The sequence below is a fragment of the Arachis ipaensis genome, chromosome B6 (assembly GCF_059453495.1).
Source record: "Arachis ipaensis isolate K30076 ecotype BB chromosome B6, ASM5945349v1, whole genome shotgun sequence".
NCBI lineage: Eukaryota > Viridiplantae > Streptophyta > Magnoliopsida > Fabales > Fabaceae > Arachis > Arachis ipaensis.
In genome coordinates, this window is record NC_142441.1 from 150,452,238 (window position 1) to 150,476,956 (window position 24,719).

At 32.5% G+C, this 24,719-nt stretch overlaps 2 protein-coding genes and 1 pseudogene across 2 annotated transcripts; 2 read left to right on the forward strand and 1 right to left on the reverse strand.

Annotated features, from left to right (window-relative positions):
- Window positions 1-6,043: 6,043 nt before the first annotated feature.
- On the reverse strand, window positions 6,044-7,007 carry LOC148563130 (uncharacterized; annotated as a pseudogene).
- A 6,197-nt stretch (window positions 7,008-13,204) lies between these two features.
- LOC107605595 (uncharacterized) lies at window positions 13,205-15,025 on the forward strand. Its single transcript, XM_016307509.3, has one exon. The coding sequence runs from the start codon at window positions 13,480-13,482 to the stop codon at window positions 14,779-14,781; it is 1,302 nt and encodes a 433-aa protein (XP_016162995.1). The 5' UTR covers window positions 13,205-13,479; the 3' UTR covers window positions 14,782-15,025.
- A 3,592-nt stretch (window positions 15,026-18,617) lies between these two features.
- LOC107605596 (exocyst complex component EXO70I-like) lies at window positions 18,618-22,569 on the forward strand. Its single transcript, XM_016307510.3, has 4 exons — window positions 18,618-19,143; window positions 19,477-19,810; window positions 20,447-20,985; window positions 21,731-22,569. The coding sequence occupies exons 1-4, from the start codon at window positions 18,623-18,625 to the stop codon at window positions 22,521-22,523; spliced, it is 2,187 nt and encodes a 728-aa protein (XP_016162996.2). The 5' UTR covers window positions 18,618-18,622; the 3' UTR covers window positions 22,524-22,569.
- The last annotated feature ends 2,150 nt before the right edge of the window (window positions 22,570-24,719 follow it).

Here is a 24,719-nt window from a genome sequence, read left to right on the forward strand (position 1 = left end):
AGATCGTAGGTTATGGAGTGTGTGACCACATTATCTATGTCAGTTCTGATAAATGGGTCGCCATCCAAGCCGTTCAAGATGGAAAGAGGCTTGAGACAAGGTGACCCGCTTTCTCCTTTCTTGTTTGTACTGGTTGTGGATGTACTATATCGAATGGTTGGAGAGGCAGTTAGGAACGGACATATATCACCATTGTTGATTAGGAGAGATAGCATAGCGTTGTCACATCTTCATTTTGCCGATGACACAATTCTGTTCTACCCACCAAAGGAGGAAACCATTAAGAATTACAAGCGGCTACTGAGATGCTTTGAGTTGATGTCTGGGCTCAGTATTAATTTTGACAAGTCGAGCTTGATTCCGATAAATTGTGATGAACAGTAGATCCAGAGTATGTGCCAGTTGTTGGGTTGTAAGGGTGATTCCCTTCCAGTTAGATACCTGGGTATCCCCTTAGGTGCAAATCTGAGGTTGGTAAAGACCTGGAAGCCTATAATAGACAAAGTTGAGGAGAAGCTCGGTCTGTGGAAAGCTAAAGTACTAAATAAAGCTGAAAAGTTGGTGCTGATTAAATATGTTTTAAATAGTTTACCAGTGTATTATTTAAATTTGTTTAAGATGCCAAGAGCTGTTGCTGATAAATTAATTTCATTGCAAAGAAGGTTCCTGTGGAGTAAGGAGAATGGTAGCAATGGGATGGCTTTAGTAAGATGGAAAGTGGTGCAGGCCCCTAAAAGATTAGGCGGGTTGGGAGTTGGAGAGGCTATGGTTCGTAACACAGTTATGTTGTTTAAGTGGTGGTGGCAGTTTGCAAAGGAAGATTGCCCGTTGTGGAAGAAGTTGGTTTGTTCCTGTTATAATCTGAATCCTAATGAGCTACTGTCAACTTAAGTGCTACCTACTAAAGAAAGACCATGAAAGGATATATGTCAGTTACAAATAACGAATAACTATATAAGGGATAAGATGGTTACAGGATTGTCTATGGAGATTGGTGATGGACAGCGTACTTGGTTTTGAGAGGATATATAGTTGCTTTGTGGGTCTCTGAAAGATCGGTTTCTCGGACTTTTCTCTATTTCAAACCAATGTGGATGTGTTATAGGGGATTGTGGGTTCTAGGATGGGTTAGAGTGGATTTGGAACTTCCAATGGAGGAGAGAGCTCTTTCAATGGGATTTGGAACTCCTGGGTCAATTACATGAGGCGTTGAGACCTGTGAAACTAGTAAATAACAGAGAGGATAGGGTGGTGTGAAAATTTGATAGACAAGGAGTTTTTTCAACTAACTCATTTGTACAGGTTTTGCAGGAGGCGATACTCCCAGAGGAGGTTACAAGCTACAACTTTACTAAGACCATCTGGAAAGGGTTAGTTCCACCAAGAGTGGAACTGTTTGCTTGGTTTGTCCTGATAGGTAGAGTGAATACAAAAGAATGGCTAAGTCGTTTTGGGATCATTAACCAGAAAGATAACGTCTGTGTTTTATGTAATAAAAATGTGGAACATGTGCACCACTTGTTTCTAGGCTGTGATTTTGCTTGGCAGGTGTGGAATGTTTGGATATCGATGTTTGGCCGATAATGGTCTATTCCAGGTTCGATGAAAGAACATTTTCTATTGTGGACAGAGAAGCTGAGGAGAAGGGAGAATAGAGAGCAACGATTGAGATGCTTCTTTGCAATCGTTTGGAACATCTGACTGAAAAGGAATAGAAGGATATTTCAGAATAAAAGCATAGGAGTTGAAGATATTATCAATATGACAGTGTTGAGCCACAACGAGTGGAGAAGTATGGACTCCTTTAGTTATTGATGGCTATGCCAGAGATGACAGAAGATTTTTTCTTTTTATTGTTATGTTTTGACTACTCCACTTTATTGTATTGAACTCTTTGTTTTAAAAAAAATAATAATTATGGTTAGATAGACCAAAATTTCTAATTCGTACTACTTTACTAGGTAGGTCTAGCTAATCTCTTTTTTTTAATAGTTAAATTAACAAAAAATCACATAATTAAAGTTTTTTAATAAAATATAACATAATATAAAAAACAAATAAAAAAAGTCAAATTACAACCCAATTTATAATCCACAATAAACATTCAAACTTAAATTACCAAAACCTGTTTTAAGATTTAATTTGGAGTTTTATACTGAGTGAATGGATTGAACTCATTCTCACATAGAAAAATGCATCATCAATATGAATGTTTTGCTAAGTAGTGCCAGTGATGTACGTCTTGTATCTTTTAAGAATTTGTAGTTGTGAATTATTGTTGAAACTCTGGGCTGCTTATAAACCATAAAGTCAATAACGTTATGCGTATGAGGAATTTACATACCATTACCAAAGTTCTTATATATAAGTTCTTAGAGGTGGAAAGACAGAACTCTATGTGCTAAGATTTTATTAGAGTTTTGTAATTTTTTTCTTGTTAATTGTGTGATTGCATTGCACATTCAAAATTTTACAAAATTTTAAATATAATTTTTTAAACAATAGTTGTTAGCCCAATCCTGCACTGCTCTATCAAAATTCGCAGATTCAACCATGCGAATTTAGTGAACTTTTTTTTTGTTTAATAGACTCAAAATTTTAACTTAATCTATTATTTTTAACAAAGACTGACTCGTAGGTACCTTAAAACATATTCCCTACACACAAAGATGTACAAGCTTCATTAATTCAATATGAGCGAATTCTACCAAAAACATAAAAAAGATTGTCGGCCTAGAAAGTTTGAAAATTTGCTTTCTACTTGTTATTTTATTTCAAACAGCAGACAACAAAACAATAGCGAGCAATCAAAGAATACAATGAGAGAAGTAATTAAGTTAACTAGTCTAGTGGTTAGTTCGCTAATCTGTTTAACCAAAGTATTGAGGGTTCGTTCAAATTTCACATTGTGCTTGCAACAACTTATTGGACAACGACAAATCCTTAATGGAACTCCGATTTACGGCGGATTATCCTTATTTTGTCGGGTTACAAAACATCACAAATCTAAAAGACAACAAGGACAAAAAAGTTGAAGATGAACAAGAATAATAAATTTATTTTCTGTTTTATTTTTTTTGAGATTTTTAGATTAAGATATTTAATTTTAATTTTTTTAATATATAAAAATATTTTTGTCACACAACAAAAAAAATTTAGTTTTTTTAATAAAAATATTTTAACATATACAACGATATAATAATTTTTTAAAAATATAAATATAAATACTGACATAGATAATTGTATGTATAAATCTAGTTTAATAATATTTTTTATATAATTTGATTATAAATATGAATGTCGTCATTTTATACATATTCCTAAACGTATTCTTATTTATAACCCTGATTGTTTAAGGCTAATCCAATAACTAAATCGGGTTTATCAGTTTAATTTTTTTATCTTTTATAAAATAAAACACGGAGAGAGAAAACTGTCACTGGCTTAAAATGAGCTATGACTGATTTTTAAGAAAATAGTTCCCCATCAAATTTAATAGATTCGAATATAAGATAAATAAAAAAATTACAAATATTTTTGATAAATTTATAATTTTAAAAATGAATAATTACATATTTTTAGCAAAAATAAAAGGGTTAAGTACTGAAATCGTCCCTAAAGTCTGGGGTGAAAATCAAAATCGTCCCCGACCTTTTTTTGTTATTAAAATCATTCTCAACGTTACAAAACGTTATAAAATCGTCATTTTCCACTTCAATTTTATTTTTTTTATCATATTACCCTTCATTATTAATAAAAATAATTAAAAATAATATTAAAAAATTAAAACAACCCCCCACACCCCTCAACTCTCCTCCCTCCGCCCTCCCCCCTCCCTCCCGCCTCCCCCCTCCCTCACCCTCCCGTAACCCCCTCAGCCCACTCCCTCACCTCCCACCCTTCAACCCTCACCCTTCGCCCCTCCCCCACCCTCCTGTAACCCCTTCAGCCCACCCCCTCACCCCCACCCCTCATCCCTCACCCATCACCCCATCCACCCAATCATCCCACAAAACAAATTAACAGCATCCACCCAATCACCCCACAAAACAAATTAACAGCAAATCAAAAGCAGAAGAAGCATAACAATTTCAATAATCACATCAATTTCAATAAATAATAATTCAATAATCATCAACTACAATTTTAGTTTTCAAATCCAAAAATTCAATAATCATCAAGTTACAATTTCAGAAGCAGAAGTTCAAGCAGAGCAGAGGAAGAAGCAGAAGTTCAATAATCATCAATCATGTATATGTTCTTCAAAAATTAAAAAAGGAAAAAACAAAAATAGGAAGAACGAAGGGTGGCGGCGGCGGGTTGGACGCAGGGGCGGCGGCAGTGAGGTGAGGGGGTGAGGGAGTGAGGGAGTGGGATCTGATGAGGAGAGTGAGGGAGTGAGGGAGGTTTGGGGTGAGGGGGTGAGGGAGTGAGGGAGGGGGTTTGGGGTGGAGGGAGAGACGAAGAGATCTGGGTGTGGGTGGGGGTGGGGTTTTATTTTTTTAATATTATTTATATTAATAATTAAGGGTAATTTGGTCCAAAAAAATAGAAAAGGATGATTTTATAACGTTTTGTAACGTTGAGGATGATTTTAATAACAAAAAAAGGTCGGGGACGATTTTGATTTTCACCCCAGACCTTAGGGACGATTTCAGTACTTAACTAAAAATAAAATATAGATGAATCATGCCTGTGACATATGGAGCATATGACTTTTACGAACTCAATAAAGAATAGATACTCCTTGCAGATCATTAATCTTGGATATAGAAAGGCTTACATAATCAAATATTTATTCCCGAAAATTTATTTTTAGAAAAAACGGGGTGAGTTTTGTAACCCAGTGACTAGACAGTACATCTATAATTCACATACATGAGACCATATAAATATTATTATAAAAATAATTTTAGTTAGAAAATAGTAATTTATATAAATGAGTGAATCAATAAGGGAGTTATCATACAGAAAGCAAATCAAATAATCCATACTTAGGCGGCTCCACCTCTAAGGGTAACCCTTTCCTCTCGTGTGCCCGTACGGGATAACAAATCTAACGTGTGGCCTACACATTAAGCTAGCAACACCTTTGCAAGCTGAGGTTTGAGTCAGATGCATCTAGGTTAACGTCATAACCGCCGTTAACTACGGTTTTCTAATATGACCCACCCAAACCAATTCAAAACATATAGTTAAGTTTCGAATATAACAAATTCTTCGGTCTTTCAAATATGAGGTATCAAATCAAATAAAATAATATTTTCTCATCCAAATCATAGTCAATCATATTTTTTCAATCTTAAGGCATTTTAAATATATTTCACAATTTCAAAATAAGCAAGTACCAATAAATACTTCATTATTTCAAAAATACATATTCAAGTAAAATCAAATGCTTTAAAATAATATAAAACTTCTTCGAACATACATATAGTCTCGTAAAAATATATAGTCTCATGTGCATATTAAAATGAGCTTAACAAAGATAATTATTTAGTTCTAAAAAATCGATTATTAAAACCAGTTTAAAATCCTTTGATAGTAATCTTTGTAAGTATAACTAAGTTCAAAGCACCGTATATCAAAATAATTATAGACATAAAGCTAAATGATTATAATTATAAATGTAAAGCCTACTCACAAATTGGTCCCAAGGGACAGAAGAGACGAAACTAGAGTGCCAAAATAAAAGGTGGGAAGGTTGAAGTAGAATGGAATAAAAGAACACGAAATTTGGACCGGGATAGGAGTAACAACTTCAATCCTCACTACAGTAACATCAACAACAGCCCTAGTATCAACAACATGGAACAACTACAGTAACAATGACAACGAATCCAATAGCCTACGGTGGTTTAAAACTAAGCAAAGACAGAAAAGGACATCAAGCAGGATAGGATAGAGTCAATAGTAGAGCTTTATGGCAAGACAAGGCAGATCAGAACAAGATTAGTCTTACCAAAAGAAATAAGAGGATGGAGTATCAGTAGCTCCGGTGACCCCCACCGGCAAGGACAGAACCGGAAGAAGCAAAGTTGAGCTAGGGAAAACTTGCAAAATTTCCGGCGGCAGCTTCCGGTGACGTCAGTGCGATTTCCGGTGACTGGATGCGCGGTGGCACAGCTTGCAACAACGGCGGAGGTGTACCAACTCCCCCTGCTCGCGAGACTCTCCTCTCTCTGGCCATTGCGTTTCTCTCTCCTCTACGACCTCCTCTCTCTCTCTTCGAAGCCCCATACCCGCAATCGTGATGGCGACGACGAAGCTCCCGGTCAAGCGGCAACGACATGGCACGGCAGTGACGAGATGTCGTCCCCTTCCTCTGTTCTGTGTGTCGTGTCTTTCTCTTTCACATGCGGTGGCTTCTTGTGGTGGCGATGGAGTCCTCGACGATGACAATGGAAGCTCCAGCTGCGGCAAGGATGGTCTCCAAGGGCGACGGCAAGGACGGCGGGACATCACCTCCTCTTTCGCGCTTCTTCCTTTCTCCTTCCCCCATTCCCTGTTTTGAACTCCTTCTCTCTCTCCCTCTCTTTTCCTGATTCGCGACAACAACAGTAATGGCAGCTGCCAGCCCCGCCAACGTCGTCCCTTCCTCCCCTCTCTTCTTCTTCCTGATCCTCACCCTCTCTATTTTTTCTGTATGTGTAGCGTGTGAGATGAGAGTGTTTGAGTTTATTTTGAAATTAGGGTTAGGATTGGGAAAAGAAAATAAGGGTAGTGTAAGCATTTTGATAAAATTGGCGGGTTGGGTAGTAGTAAAAAGAATTAGATGTAAAATGTTTCAAAAAAAAAGTTAGGACATTACAAAAACCTAGCCTGAAAATTGAGCAAAAGGAAGCAAAAGTGATTCTATTATTATCGATAATCAATATGAAAATAGAAGACTATTTATACAATAGTCCAAGAAAAGTGATACTAGCACAATATGCAAACTCACGGTGGTTGAAAATGCAGCCTGAATTTATTCCGCAATTTGTAGTTGTTAAAAGAGTCACATCCATAGAGTTGAGGGAAAAATTCTGAGTTGTGTACTTTAGAGGTAGTGATTTGAGAGACATAGACTTGTATTGGTAAAAAATCAGTCTTTTTGAATTTCTCAACAATATCCTCCTGAGCTGTCAATAATTCTTCTAAATTGGGAAAGTTATAAAGAAAATCCTTTGCAATCACATAAGTAATGAAAGATTCATAATTCTCATTCTGGCCGTCAAATATGATATTGGTGTATTCATTACCTGTAATTAGCTTTCTTACAATATTGAATGAGTCAACAATTTTTTTGATTTGTAAGACATATTCAGTGGTGAAATCTATTTTCTTGATTGACTTCAATTGATGTTGAAGTTGTTGAACTCTTGCTTTGGTTTGTGATGCAAAATATATATGTTTGAACTCGTGCCCAGATTTCGTGTGTAAACTTACACCCAATGATAGGGTGCTGAAAGGGGACTTCCACGGAAACAGAGTTAAGAAGTGAGGTTATAGTCGTCAGTTCTCCATGATTTATACGCTGTTGATTCTTTTAGCGTTGTTTCATCATTGGTGCTGTTGAATTTTGCAAGAATTTTGGATAAATCAAGATGATCTTAGAATTTTTGGCCGCAAATCATCAAGGTTGCAAGATGGCGCCAGATCAAGAAATTATTCTCTGAAATCTTTTGAGAAAGAGAAATGGTGAAGGGTTTGGAAATAAGAGTGAATAGAGAAGAAATTGAAGATAGAGTAGGTACAATATTATTAGTGGGATCACTTGTGTGTGAGATTTTAAGTGAGTCGGCCATGAATTATGAATGTCCATGATACCATATGAAAATGAATTACGGAGAGAGAAAACCTAGTCTAGAAATTGAACGAAAGGAAGCAAAAGTGATTATATTATTATTGATAACTAATATGAAAACATGAGACTATTTATACAAGAGTCCAAAAAATATGTTACTAACACAATCTACACTTTAGCTACTATATATATTAGGATATTTTAGTAATTTTTGCTCACTAGTTAATTACACCTGTTATATCATAAAAAAAAAAGGACATGAAACCAATTTTTTTGAAAAAAAAAAATTATTCTAGCAAAAAAAAATGTCACTTTTAAGTTAACTATTTTTTTTACCGTGTTGATTGAATTTTCGATAGAACATATTTGATAGCTACATTTTACATGCAATTCATCATTATCAACAAATAACTTGAATTTTACGATGAATTTGTAACAACTTGTTCAGTTGCTAAATTAAAATACTGCCGAAATAAAGACTAATATTTTTCCTCACAAATTAGTAGCAACATGAAACAAGTAAGGAAAGTCTATCAATGGTTAAGTGGTTGCTAATTCCTCACTAAACAAGCTTTTGATTAGTGACTCAATTGCGATTAATTACATTTTTTTTTTGGTTTCCCACGGTATTTCCCAACCCGGCAGGTCAAGGACTAATCCGTCGCGGCACTGAGCTCCATTTAAGGGTTTGCCGCTGGCCAATAGGTTGCTGCATGCACAAGGCGGGATTCGAACCCCCGACACTTGTTTAAGCGGACTAGTGAGCTAACCACTAGACCAACCCAACTTGGTTGCGATTAATTACATTTAATAAATTCACGAATTAGCTTTGAATTTATTATATCTATATGACGGATTTCCAATAAAACTAGCGAGTTATTTGCTACAAATTAAGTAGGGCATAATTTTTGTTTTGCGACAAGATTGCAGTTGTCAAGTCACTCGCTAAACTAAAATTGTGACGACTTAGTGACAAATGTATTTTGCTCACTAATTAGTGACTTGAATTTAACGAACAAAGTGTGTAAGTTGCTAAGGGGTCGCGAATTTCTCGCTACTGAGGTCCTAAGTTCTCAATATCCAAATTTTCGCTTTAGCAACTAATTAGTAAGGCACACTCCCCTAACTGAATGATTTATCTGTTGCGACAAATTTACGAGAAACTAGTTGCCTGCGAAAAATATTTCAGTGATAAATTAGCTAGGAGATTGTCTATCACAAAATGCATTTCAAGTCTTTTGTGACTAATTAGTTAGGATTGTTCCTCGCTAATACATCTTTTCACAATAAATTTATTAAGCGACGAATTAGTGTGTGAATTGTTGGCAATAAAATGAAGGTAAATTTTGGCTAAGAATTATCTAAGAGTAAATCTCTCGCTAATTGAATATCAAATACTTGCGACGAAATAATAACAACCGTATTCCTCACTATTTTATTTTTATTCTGTAAAATTCTTAAGTAATTACTTGCTAATTAATTTATGACGAATTAGCGAAAAAAAATTTCACCCTTCTTTTAACTATAATACTCAATTTGTAAGAAATTAGTTTCTTTGTAAATCTCTTGCTAATCAATTATTTTTCTCAAGTTCAAATATTTTGTTGTTAATGCATCATCAATTTTTTATTAGTTAGTAACGATTAATGATAAAAAAAAAAAAAATCGTAAAATTTATCGCTAATTTATTAAATTTTTATAGCTAAAATATTTTTTATACAAATATTTTATATCTATTATGATATAACTTTAACGTCTTGGTCTTTGTTTCCTTTTTTATATCTTTTTGGATGTTAATAGTTCTATACAGTGTATGTATATAGAGAGAGAGCTAAGACTAACACATAGTACATAGTGACAGATAAGTATATTTTTATAATATATAATGATTTCAATAATTAATTTTAGTGTGTAAATATATTTTTATAAATATCTGGTTTTTGTGATAGATGAATATGGAAACTTTTCTATTATGTCTACTATCAAAAATAAAATTATAAAAACCAGTGTGATAAAAATGAATAATATTCACATACAAGAGTTAGTTAAGCTAGGCTGTTACAGCCTGCATATTTTAGACCAAATGAAATCTTTATACAAATATCATTTTCCTTGTTGGTTGTATGTATCCCAGTAGTATTATTGACGAAACCCAGAATATACAATCCAAACATTGAGTGTATGCATGTATGTATGTTGCACTTTATTATTTTTTAAAAAATATTATTTATATACTAAAATCAGTTATCAATGTATTTATATATAAATACATATTTAGTTTAATTTATTTTTAATTTGTATTTATATTTTAATATGTATTTTAATTTATATAAATGACTGATTTTAATGTACATATAATATTATTCTTATTTTTATATATAAAATATCATATTATTAGCTCTAACACATAAATATCTTTGTATCATATGTTATGAGAAATAATAATTTTTTCCCTGAATAAGTGTTGAAAAATGTCAGCAGATTCAAGCCAAGCCAAACACAGCTAGTAATAGCATTGAAATTTCAACACATCAAAACTCTTGAGTGACGTAATCTCTTAAATGATAGGAATGCGGTGCAAGATATTTCAAAAGTAAAGGTGTTCTGTATCTAATTAATTTTATTTAGACCCAATAAGGTATAAACTCAGGTGCAGTCGACTTTACGTAAAATTGATAATTAAGAGTCGTTAGATGAAAATTTAGTCAAATTAATCAAACCATCTAACAATTTTTAACTATTAACTTTACGTGTAGTCAACTGTAGTCAACTGCACCTGAATTTCCACCACCAAATAATAATGCAAGTTCTTATTATGAGTTAAGTAAATTTAGTTTTAACTAGAAAGGCCAAAAGACGAGGTGAAGGTCGTACTTCTTTATTATTTGGTTTCTGATTTAAAATTCATAGTTTTAAATGTAAGTGCTTAGAGTTAAAATGAGTAGAAGCAGCCCTAACTAAAATGTAGGTTTTTCCAATATAAGATAGAATATATTAAGAATTCATATAAAAATAACTTAGATACTAACAAAAATAATAAAAAAAAATTTGAATAATGTAAAAAATTGACAAAAATAACTTATTATCAAACAATTTTATTTCTGTCTGTTAACAAAAACCAAAACTATTTAACTACTCATATTTTTGTCAAATATTTAAATATTTTAAATATTTTATTTGTTATTTTATTTTTTTGGAATTATTTTTATCGATTTATAAATTTTAGAATTTAATTTTAATGCACCGAATGTAATGTATTTTACACCGTCGTGCAATTATATTTGTTTGTTTGAATGACCGTTTACCAACTAATATAAAATATGATTCGGGTTATGTTATTAAGTAACCAATGATTTTTTTGAACAACATTAACAACGAGTTTTAAAATTGGTCTAATTCAAGTAAAACACACTATACTCTAAATTACTCACCTAAATTTTAATATTAAAATAATTATCTACACACCTAGTGAATTGAATATCTAATAAATTTATTGTTTACATTGTTTAATATTTTTATTATCTACCTATATTTTTTTTATATAATTATTTTTATTAATATAATAATTGAATGTAGATATAAAATTATTTTATATTAACAATATATCAATTTTTTTTTTATATAACATTTTTTTCTCATAAGTAAGAGCTTAATAAATTGAGTGGTTGTTACTTGTTACCGTTGTTGAAATGGGTTGTCCAATGAGATGATTGTATCTGATGGAGTTGCATGCAAAGAGAAGAGGGGTGGGAGGGACATGTGGAAGAAGAAAGAACAAATGGAACCGACATAAGAAAATTGAGAAAACCAATGAAGGCTAATAGGTGTATCCATGCATGGCAACGAAAAGCACACGCGTTATGAAGACAGAGAGTAGGGTTAACCAAACGCCTCTCATTGGTGGAATGGTGTTAGCATATTCATCACTCTGCTGCGTCAACCTCCATTCCCTTCTTAGATCTTATTACATTTCTGTACCTTTGACAAAATCAATGCACCCAATGCAAATTCCCATTTCTGCCATCCATCTCGATTCTTATCCAATGGATTTAACCATATTCTATGCAATTTTACCATTTTTGATTTTTTTATGAATTTAATTTTGATATAGTGAGAATATATGGTGCGATTTATACAGTCGTATAAATCACATTTATTTTTTTTTATGACCATTTATGCTATTAACATAAAAGATAATTATTTTTATTAATGTGATGCTATGTAATTAGATGTATATATAAAATTATTTTACATTGACAGTATATCAAAATTTAATTTTTTTAATGATAATTTTTCTTTTTAATAGGACAAGTAAATTCTATAAAAAAAATTTTAAACTTATATATCTTTAATTAAATATATATTGAATAAGTTATTGCGAATTCTTTCATTTTTTGATAAATTTATAATTTTTTTAAAGAAAATACTAAATAAATGTTCAAAGCATTGTAATGCTGAATTTTATGAATTTCTGATGAATGGAATATGAGATTAATAAAAGAATGAAATGTGTTTAACATTACAATTTTTGAGATATTTACTTGATTTTTTTTAGAAATCTCTAGTCAACTGCAATTTTTTTATAAACTTATTTGATACCCATTTAATTTTTTAAAAAACTCAAATTCAATCCAGAACATTTAATTTGAATATTTGAGTCAAGCGGAGCCATAAACATCTTTGACATTATTTAAGAAGAATAATTAATATGTGCGAAAATCAAATTGGACACTAATAAGCCAATCAATTCATTATAAATTTTATATAAATAAAAAATAACATAACACACAGCAAAAGAAATAATTAAAATATGAAGTATTTATATTTTATATTACTTATCCCCGAAATTTTTTTGGCTCAATATAGTATTTCATTTAGACTAAATAAAATTTATATATTCTTCATCAATGATCATGAATAATATTAAAAATAATAAAATTACTTTTCTCTAAAATTTAAACTAACAAAAAAATATATAAATAATTATATTTGTTTTATGTATATTATTTTTTTAAGATTTAACAAAAGATTAAATTTTAGATTATTTAATTATAAAAATTTTAATATTATATTATAAATTTACCTTTTAAAAAAATTTATATGACATAAATAATAATTATATATATCTAACACTGAAAAACAAAAACAAATATCCTTAATCTATCCAAAAATCCACATACTATATATATATCCAATAAAATTACTATAGGGCATGTATATATGTGTAAGCATGCATGGACCCACCCTTTGTGCCCAATCCCCAGATGTCCTTCTTGATGAGCCATGGCAACACGTACCCACCATGCAAACTCCAAGTGTCACTTCCTCCTCTCTTATTGCTTCATGTTTGCCCTTCTCTCATTGGTTCCCTTCTCATACTCCCCAAATCTCACTCCCTAAAAACATCTCCCCCTTCAAATAAAACAAAAACTAACACGCCATCACAAGTCACAACCCTCTCCACTCACACATTTTGACACACAAACACTCTCAAACTTCACTCTCACAACACATACCCAATTCCTCTCTTCTCTTTCAGTTTCCCCCTTTATATAACTCTTTCAACTACATACACCACCCACATTGCTATAATCCCATATCCTCTCAAATCACAACCAAAGTTTGGATCTTTTTTACTTCAAGAGATAAATTAGGCCAAAATATACAAAAGGGTGTGCTCAAAATCCATCAAAATGATCAAAACTCTGAACCCTAATTACCCAAATAATACAGCAAAAACGGCTGAGATCATGTCAAGGTATAGGCCAATAGCTCCAAAGCCAGATACCAATAATTCCTCATCAAGCTCCCTCACTGATAACAATGGCTCCAACAGCAGCAACAGCAACAATTCACTCTCTCAAAAGATCAAGAATTCTCCTTATCTTAGGAGTCTTTGGCCACAGCTTCAAGCAAGACCAACAAGGACTAGAAAGAGAGGTAGAGCCCCAATTTTAACACTTCCACCTTCTTCACTCTTTAAAAGGCAAAAACTCAACAACACAAATAATCTTCTACTAGGATTTTATCCCTCTACAACAAAGAACCTACTTTCATTACAAAGTTTGAATTTTGTTCCTCCTCATCAACAACTCGGTAATCCTCTCTCTAATCATGCAATTGGGGTTCTTAATTGTCAATTAGAAAACACTAATGATGTTAGCACTATCAGTAATTCCACTACAAGCCCAAGTTTGGTTACACTTCCACTTCTTCCATGTTCACCTTCTTCTTCTTCTACTTCTTCCATCCATCAACCACCAAAGTTTGACTTAACCAACAACAACAATGCTTGCAAAGAAGTAACATTTGATCTGAATTTGACTGCGAAGTTGCACATCCCGGAAGAGAAGGATCTCTTGCAGCAACTTCAGAGGCCGGTGGCGATGACGGCGACAGCAGCAACAAATAACAATGTGGTAGTAGTAGCTCCTCAACCGGTTCGACCGGTTGGTTCCTCCATAAGCGTTGGTTGCATCAATGAAGATGCAACAATGGCAATTCAAGATCAGAATCTCAAGAGAAAACAAGAGGTTGAGGATGAGGTTGAAACCGAGACATTACCAGCAATTATAACAGACTCAAAAAACCGGGTTAGGATGGTAAATTCCTCATACAAGGAACTAGTTGGTCAACCAGAATGTCCATGGCTTGAATCCATGGTAACAAGCATTCAATGCGGGTCATCAGCATCATCATCAACACCATCATCATCACCAAGATCATCATCTCCAAGAAGTAACAAGAGGATAAGTGGTGAAGTAGCACTTCAAGTCTGTGATGATTCAATTAAGATACCAGATTCATCATCATCAAATGGATTCTCTTGCTGGGTTAGGATTGAATGGCAAAGCAGTGAAGATCAGAGGAAGAAGTTTTGTGTGAATGCTTTCTGTGATGTTACCAAGTTGTGTTGTGAATCGAGGGATTATGTGTTCTCGTGGAGGTTCCACACGCGCACCAGAGAAGCTTCTCAATCTAGTTGCAATCTTTAAGAAATCTGCATGTTTTTATTTTAATTTCTTCTTAGATTATATAGTTCTAGTAGTAGTGTGAAACCTTAGCTTTGTTCTTATTATTATCTATATATTATACATATATATCTATGTACATTATTACATAGTTATATAATAGATATATGCTAATATAGTATTAGCTATCAATTATATATATTATATAGTTTTGTTATGCTTTGTGCTTATAATATTAATGTACTTTAAGGACAAAGTTTGCTAGTTATGAATCTTGGTGTTACCCTCATTTTCCTAATTCTCTTTTCAGTTCCTAAACAAATCTCTTGAATTTTTATTTTTAGGTAACTATATTCTAAATTTGTCTAAATAGTTGAATGGTGTTAAATAATGAATATTTAACTATATGTTTAGTTAAATATATTTTATTATTTAATTAAATATGTTTGATTAAATTATTTAACTGTTTATAATATCTTTAAACCTTCGAATAATGAAGATATCTAAGCTTTGTATATATATGAAGATATGATCATCTAAATATGTTTGATTAAATTATTAACAGTTTATCATAGTAAAAAAAAAAATCTAACTCTGTATAATATTATTTTTAAATAAATATATTATTGTTACGTGGATAATCTGAAAGAGATGATTCAGAGATGGATTGTGTTTGAATGGATTGTGTTTGAATGAAAGGTTTAAGCCTGGAATTGCCGTTCGAGTTGTGCATCACATGGAATGGGGTGATACCTGTAAAGATGTTGTGCACTGGATGGAATGGGGGTGATACCTGTAAAGATGCCGTTCGAGTTGTGCATCAGATGGAATGGGGTGATACCTGTAAAGATGTTGTGCACTGGATGGAATGGGGATGATACCTGTAAAGATTTGTGCATCAGATGGAATGGGGTGATACCTGTAAAGATATTGTGCACTGGATGGAATGGGGATGATACCTGTAAAGATATCTAAGAATGGGGTGATACCTGTAAAGATATCTAAGTTAGTAAAGAATTAAGTATGTTTAGGATGTATAAGTAGGTTTAGGATGTATAGGATGTATTGGATTATGTCACTTCTGAAGGTGGACTTCTGAAGGTGGATAACCGTAGTGTTATTAAGATATCTCTTCTAGAAGTAGATGGATGAGAGATTTTAGGTAAATAAGTGTTATCTGCCGGTTTATGTCGAACTTGACCTCCAAAGAGGTCGGCTAAACAGTAAAGGCCAATCTTTAGATTGGACCTCTTTTGACTTACTTAGACCTGATTGGACCTCTTTTGACTTACTTAAACCTGAATTATAATATTGGGATAGGACATGAACAATTATATTATTAAAATAATTATCTTATTTTTATTTATTTTTTTAGTTATACAATTAGGATACTTTTGGCAATGTTTATGTTTATGTTTATAATTTATAAGTTTTATTATTATATTTATACAATTAGGAAGATCTATGACCTTCATGGAATGTTGTTATTGAGTTAGTTTGAGATCCACTTAGATTTGTCTTAATACCTATTGGACTAGTAGCATTATCTATACAACATTACTGATTGCATTTTGTTCCTTTTTTATATAGAGTTAAGCTTATTATAATTATTGATAAAAAATTGATAATATAAAATAATTTTACACAAATATTTAAATGTATACTGTTATATTTTTAAAAATAATCTGAATTTGATTAAATGTTTACATCAAAATTAAACTTAAAAAAAAAATGCACATCAAATATGATTATATGAAAATTCCATGAGACTAGGAAACATAAAAAATACAAAGGCTGTCATTAGAGGTTTAAATTGAAACAAACAAATAGTCATGAGTAAATTCTCAATCTCATATTCTCATATCCAAATAAAAAAACAGGAAATCGTTTCCTTAAATAAAAAACTAAATATATGTAGTTTATTATTAAATATTTAATTATTTAATTATAAAATATATAAAAATATATATAGTATATAACATGACTAATTTAATTCCTAAATTTTTTTACCGAAAAAATATTTAATAATTTATTATCAAAGTCTAACAAGAAACTAGCTAGTTTATTCTGAATGCATTTATTATGAAACAACCACGGATTTGGGAATCTATTTTAAAATTATATAGGATGATTATATCAAAACTTCCAAAAGAACATATCAAGTCTTGACGTTTATTAGAAGGTGGGTTCTATGATGCCTTGTGTTTAAATTGTTTAATTTTTTTTAATTTTTTTTTAAATAAAAAATAAAATATTTAAAATAAAAAATAAATTATATAAAATTTATTAAATATTATTTATTTATTTTTTTTAATAACTTAAATACAAAGTGATAAACACCATAGTATTCACTTTATTATAATTCACTTAGGCGATCATTTTCAGAGTGATTAATTTATTGATTATTAATATTATTGTTTTAAAAAAGTGAAAGAATGAATAACAAAAGTTAAATATACCGGCTTTGCATATTCTAAGCTGCCCAGTTGTCGTTTTGTTTGTTTCTCACAATGAAACGCCATTTGTATCCCTTGTTCACATCGAGCATTATTCTTTCCACATCTTCTGCTTTTCAACAATGAAAATTTCTTCGGAATAAATGGTCCAATATAACTCCTTAATTAATATACTAAATATTTTTTATTAAAGCCGGAAAAACTCTTTATTTAATCTGATAGTAAATATTCTTTTTGGTCACTAGTTAAAATTTCGGGGAACAAATGAGATTTGAAAATCTCTTATAAAAAGTCTCACATCGTTTAAAAAGATGAGCATCTCAGTCACTGTATCTAGAATTTGTTAATGTTTGTACCACTAAACAATTATTTTACTATCTTTTTATATCAAAGAGGATATATAGGTGAATTTTCAAATCTGAAAGAGAATTGAAAATTTTGTTAGGAATCAAATTCAAAATGGCTATTTGTTATTTTTAATTTAATTTTATAAATCATCATTATTGTAAATTTCTAGTCATATTTCTAATATAATTTTCATCATTTTCATAGTGTTTAGTAGTTTTAATAAGAGTAATGATTAGGAATTTTAATCCATCTTTCTAATTATGTTCTTAATACGTAAATGAATAAAAACTCAAATATATATGTTATTTTTTAAAATATCAAAAGATTAAAAGGTTTTAAGAAATAAAAATTTTATTTAAAAATTAAGAAGATATATTAAGATTTTCAGTTATTTTTCTTTCGTAAATACTACTAACACATGGTTAGTTTGAGTTACAAATACTTTTCTTTTGTCATTAATCTTGGATTCGAATTCTAAGTATAAAATAATACTCAATTTGATTTCTGAAATTTAAGGTCGGACTTAAATTGACTCTTAAAATTATAATTGACTCAATTCGACTCCTAAAATTTACAATAACTTGCTAAGATTTGAATTTCTCGTCTAGATTTCATACAACTAAGATTTATTAGACCTTTTAGAAGTTTGATTCAACATATGACAATAACAAGTTTTGGAGTTTTAATAAATTTTGGTCACATAGAAGTTCGACAAAGAATCCAAATCACAATATATTAATATACCAAATTAAACGTTGTTAACGGATATTAGCTCAAAAGTTAATGTGAGTTAAAATTGTAAATTTTGAGTCTATTTTAAATCTATTAAAATTTTAAAGGTCAAATTAAATTCGATTTTAAATTTTAGGGTCAAATTGAGTATTAATTTCTTAGTAATGACTTAAAAATATTAAAACATTACACAACTTCTCCAATAAAACAATAACTATGCCGCTTTAAAAATATAGTATTTATTATTTAATAACTAAGATCACTCACTACTCTCTTAATATATTTCCAAACCTTCAAACCAAAATTCCATAAGTTTATCGAACCAAAAAATGGCACCATTAACACCAAAATCCAATGATAATGAGGACCCTGAGGAAAACCAAGCTCTTAATAAGCTTGAATCAGCATGTTCTGATTTAGAATCTTTCCTCAGAGCAACAGAGATCATGGAACACAACCTTGTAACCATGGAAACAAGGTTCGATCTCTTACAAGGATCTTTATCCAATGCATCCAGAAGGATCACACCTTTGCAATCCTTGGCCATGTCAAGGAAAGCACTTGAAACAAGGATCAACCGAGCCGTTTCGCCGGCGCTGGAGCTCATCGAGACCTTTAAGGTCGCCGAGTCCCTCCAGCACCGGATTCTTGACCTCTCGGCCAATCTCTTGGCCGAGAGGACACAGCAGAAGAGGCTCCAGAAGCTTCTAGAATACGCCGATTGCGTTGATAGGTTAAACGAGGCGATTAACTCTATATGTCAAGTTGGTGAGGGTGTCATTTTGAAGCTTCAAGAGGTTGTGGAGTTCATAAGCAGAACAAAGGCTGCGGATCAATACAGGACACAAAGGTTGTCATACTCATACAACACACTTTGATCATTTTTATGTTGCTAACAAAATTTACCCAACAAATAATGTCCTTTTGCTACATATAAAGGATGAAGTTTTCATCTTCAATTTACAATTTTGTCAACAAAATTTTTTTTTTGGTAATTTTAAGTTTCACTAAGTTATTATCAAGATACCTTTTTTTATTTCAATTAACTATTCTATTTAAAAGAGACAAAAATTTTGAAACAAAGAGAGTAATATAGTATTTTATTTAGTTTCATAAAATTTTTATCATTGTTATTTGCACATTATTAGACAAATTATATTAATAATATGAACCATTTGCATAGGTTGAGAGAGGCACTAGCCACACTGAAGGCACTGTATGAAACTGAGGTGGATGAGATGAGATTTGAAGGGTTACTAGACCAAGCTTTGCTTCATATGCAAGATGAATTTGAGGCAATATTCTTGAGCATAAAGCATAAGAACCTAGGAGATATGTCACAACTACAATATGATGATGATGATGAAAATAATAATGATACTAACAATGAACTTGTCAATAACAACTTTGTTGCTTGTGAATTGGGGTCAGAGCTTGAAGTTGAAGTCCTCAGAAGAATTTCATTCACTCTTGCTGCTAATGATTGCTTGGATATTTGCATTGATATCTACGTCAAGGTGATGATTCATCTATTTAACTATTTTTATTTTCATTACTTCAGTTTTAGTTTTAATAGTAGATATTCTCTATAGAAAAAATATATGGGATAAAATATTTTATTTGACCTACTCTTATTAGTTAGTTTAACTAGAATAGATGTACACTGCTTAAAGTCTTAAACCTCACATGTATAGAAATTAATTCTAATATTATTTTTTATATAAAAAAAAGATATTTGAAGTTTTGCACATAGGTTTTCATCACACTAACTGTAGACCATTTCATTGCTTTGGTTGAAAAAAAAAGTGAAAAGCAAAAGAAGAAGGATACAGATTCCCCATTTCCAAAACAACTTTAGGATAAAAGAATGAGTTTAATTTGGATGCATTAATAGCGTAAAGGGTTTTACACAGTCATGCAATTACATCCGTTTTTTTAGTTGACTATTCAAGCAATTAATGTAAAAGGTAGTTATTTTTACTGACGTGGCATTACAAATGCATATGTAAAACTACTTTACACTGAGAGCACATCAAAATTAATTTCTAAAAGAATAAGAAGAAATTATGTTATGTAACAATCAATTTACCTATTATATAGTCACAATGACTAAAGTTCTAATCACACATTTGTGTTAATACATGAATTAACAGGTGAGGTATAGAAGGGCTGCAAAAGCATTAATGAAGCTAAACCCAGATTACTTAAAAACATACACACCAGAAGGAATTGATGAAATGGAATGGGAAACCTTAGAATCAGCCATAACCCTTTGGACCCAACACTTCCAAGTTGCTGTTAGAAAAGTTCTCAAGTCAGAGAAATCACTCTGCCAAAGAGTCCTAGGCACAATCATGGATGGACTAGTTTGGCCAGAATGCTTTGTTAAAATCTCAGACAAGATCATGGCCGTGTTCTTTCGATTCGGCGAAGGAGTTGCGAGGAGCAGCAAGGAGCCGCAGAAGTTGTTCAAGCTTTTGGACATGTTTGAATCATTGGAGAGGCTAAAAGAACATGTGTTGGAAACTTTTGAAGGTGAATCTGGTGTGGATATTTGTACTAGGTTTAGGGAACTTGAGAAGCTTATTATTGATGCATCCAGCAAAGTTTTTTGGGAATTTGGATTGCAAATTGAAGGCAATGCTGATGGACTTCCTCCACCACAAGATGGTTCTGTTCCAAAACTTGTTAGGTATGCCTCACTAATCACTATCATGCATCATTTTTTTAAGGGTAAAGTGCTAAATTGGTCCATACGTTTGGACGTAATTCTGTTTTGGTCTTTAAAGTTTAAAGTGTCCTATTTGAATCCAAAAAAGTTTCATTTATTTTCAATGTAGTCCCATCGCGAGGTCAAAGTCAAATAATTAACAGAATATCCTACATGACAGCAATACAAGAACAAGATCGATAATTTAGAGAACAAGTATAAGCTCCAGAGGCACAAAATCAACCGTGGATACATCAATACATTTATTTATCATTTTTCTTACAATTTAAATGAAATATTTTCTATAGAACTAACAAGAATGATAAATAAATGTATTGATACATTCACGATTGATTTTGAACTTCTGGAACTTGTACTTGTTCTCCAAATTATCGATCTTGTTCTTATACTGCTGTCATGTAGGACATTCCGTTAATTATTTAACTTTGACCTCACGGTGGGACTACATTGAAGCTAAATGAAACTTTTTTGGATTCAATTATGACACTTTAAACCTTAAGAACCAAAACAGAATTATGCTAAAACATAAGGGACTGATTTAATACTTTACCATTTTTTTAATGTCCTGTGAAACTTTATTCTGCTAAAAATTTAGTGACATATCTATACTATATTTATAGTGAAAATTCACATGTATTTTTGTTTTCACGTGAAGTTGATAGCTAAGAACGGTTAAATGATAATTTAGTCAAACCATACAATATAGGTACGCAATTAACTACCTAAAGTACCTTGCCTCGGAGAATTACAGAACATCCATGGCTAAGGTTCTAAGAACAGAACAAATATGGAAAAATGGGATACTGTCAAAACAAGAAACAGATGGGAGTCTATTGAAGAATGCAATTTCCAATGTCATGGAAGCACTTGCAAGAAACATTGAATCAAAACGTTCAAGATGTAGGGACAAGATCTTAGTGCAAGTTTTCTTGATGAACACGTATTGGTACATTTACATGAGGACCAAGAACACAGAACTTGGTGAGCTATTGGGAGATCAATACATGAAGATTGGGTACAAAACAGTGGCGGAAGAATCAGCTTACTTGTACCAGAAGCAATCGTGGGGTGTTCTGGTGGGCATTTTGGATGGCGGCGATGTCCAAGAACATGGGAAGGATAGCATAGGAAGGTTGGTGAATGAGAAGATGGAGAGTTTCTTCAAGTGTTTGAATGAGGTTTGTGAGAGGCACATAAGAGGTGGTTATAGCATTCCGGATTTAGATTTGAGAGAACAAATGAGAGAATCCACTATGAAGCTTGTTGTTCCGGCTTATGTTGAGTTCTTGGAGTCTTACTCTGGATTCTTGCAGAGGAAAATGTATCCCAGCCCCGATAAGTTGCGAGGGATGGTGACGAAGGCCTTTGACGGCGGCGAGGGGAGGCCGAGGAGGCGCGGTTCGACTTCTAATGATCGGAATGCCGGAGGGAACTCTGCGTCTCTAGAGGGTGATATAAGATATTTGAGACCATCAAGATCGAACACTCAAGATGTGTGAGGGATATGTGTTATGTTTTCGAGTTATGTTAAACAATTTAGTCAAATATAAGTGGCATTTGAGGTGGCAGAAACAGTTAATTTCATATAAAGTTAGATGAAAGAAAGCTGTTACATACATCTGAAATTTTACTGACATTTGAATAGCCATTCATTTTATTTATGTAACAATATTTATTTGAATATCATGTAAAATTGTTTATACACTATAACAATGTATAAAAATTAAACTTTATCTTTGCCAATGAATTATAGCTCAAATGGCATAGTCTCACCATTAGGTTGCGGGTAGTAAACATTATTAATGTAGTAAAAAAATTACACAGAAAATCAGAAAATAAAAATAAAAACCTCTTTAATATGAAAAATAAAAGAGTCACAAATTAAAAACCGATCAATCCAAACATTAAAATTTACAAATAAAATTTAAGACGAAGAAAATACTAACAAAATAGAATTGTTATTGTGTGATCCATAATTCCAACCACAAACTTCGTCTTAAAAATTCAAATGATCAAAGTAAATAATTAGTCGTCCTAATTCAGGTGGCCAATTTACAATAATAATTTTGTATATGTGTAAAAATATATATATATTTTTTTTTCTTCTCTCAAATAATTACCGATTCTACTTTATGAGACTTTTTTTTATTTAACTCTAAATTTTGGTAATATAGTATTAGTTATTACTCACTGCACTCTCAAAATAAGTAATTATAAATTTGGATACTAAAGTAAAAAAGTCACAATCTCAACAAAATGATACTTTAAGTCTAAGTCATAGTGCTTTATAACACGAGTTGGTCAAATATGTTAAAATGAATTGAAGTTCAGATTGTTCAGACCTTGATTTGAGGCAAGAAAAGTGAAACACGAACATGCTACCAATTAGTGTAAGGCATGGATTGTTTCTTTGATTCAGATGTATGACCTTGGAAAGCCATGTATACAATAGCAAATTGCTGTGTACAACTAACAATTTCATCAGGAAAATGAACACAATTAAACAGTGAATAAGTTATTGCAGCATAAGATTTTCATAAATCATTACAGTTAACGAACTAGGGAACAGTTATATGGGAACTCTTTGTAATATTCATATTTACAATAGGCTCAATCATTAAACTTAAAATATACTAAAATCATGTGTAACATGAACACATTAATGATCAAGTACGTTGACCCTATTAATCATTACAATTTTATAATTGACACTTTTAGCAGCTACTTTTTTTAATTTCTTGTCACTCCATTTTCTCTCTAAACTAATTAAATAAAAAATAAAAAATGCCTTGCCAGGACAAGAAGCTACATGAATCCAGGTGTTGAAACTTGAAAACCAAACCTTGAAGAATTGACAAAGTAAAATACTTTTCTAAAATATTTGTTACGGATTCGACCCACGGACCTCGCATACCCGGTTACCCGGGGACGACCCGCTTTGATACAAAGGCCCAAACACCGGCCCTTCAAAGCCTCTAACCCAAATATCTCTCTTATCCTAACCAAATAAAGATAAGATAAGGTATTCGCCATCACCTATAAATAAGAGGACCCAGGTCCCCCCAGGTATTCATTCATTCCTCACACTTTCTACCTCTTAGATCCATTCTGACTTGGGCGTCGGAGTGTCTTTGCAGGTACCACCCCCCATCGCTCCAGTCAAGCGACCCGGCTCCAGTTCCATCCGCGGGTTCCCGATCCACCCTTCAAACCGTACCAGAGACTTCTCGTACATTGGCGCCGTCTGTGGGGAACCTGCGCCAGCTGGACCCAATGGGGGACGTCCTGGTGGAAACCCCCTCAAGCCAGGATGACTCTCAACCAATTAACCCAACCCCCGAGCACCGTGAAGCAACGAACCAAGCGAGAATAGCAAGCACTATTCAAAACGCGAACAATCACGACATCACGGACCGACGACATCCTGAAAAAGCCAGCGACAAAGCAGCGCAGATCATCCAGGATCTATGCCTCCGAGTCCAAGAACTCGAAGGTAAGATAACCGATAAAGGAAAACACAACAACGAGCACGGAAGCCATGCAACCTCCAGATCAAAATCTCGCCGCGGAAGGTCGCCAACCCGACGACACGACAGAAGAAACGATCGCAGCTCAACACGCGATCACAGACACGAGAAATCACCAGAACGGCGATACAACAAGAAACATAACCGCAGCGCCTCTCAAGATCTGAG

Coding starts and splice junctions, on each gene's coding strand:
- LOC107605596 (XM_016307510.3), top strand. CDS start 18,623: ATGGCACCATTAACACCAAAATCCAATGATAATGAGGACCCTGAGGAA. Junction 19,144..19,476: donor GATCAATACAGGACACAAAG/GTTGTCATACTC, acceptor CCATTTGCATAG/GTTGAGAGAGGCACTAGCCA. Junction 19,811..20,446: donor GCATTGATATCTACGTCAAG/GTGATGATTCAT, acceptor ATGAATTAACAG/GTGAGGTATAGAAGGGCTGC.
- LOC107605595 (XM_016307509.3), top strand. CDS start 13,480: ATGATCAAAACTCTGAACCCTAATTACCCAAATAATACAGCAAAAACG.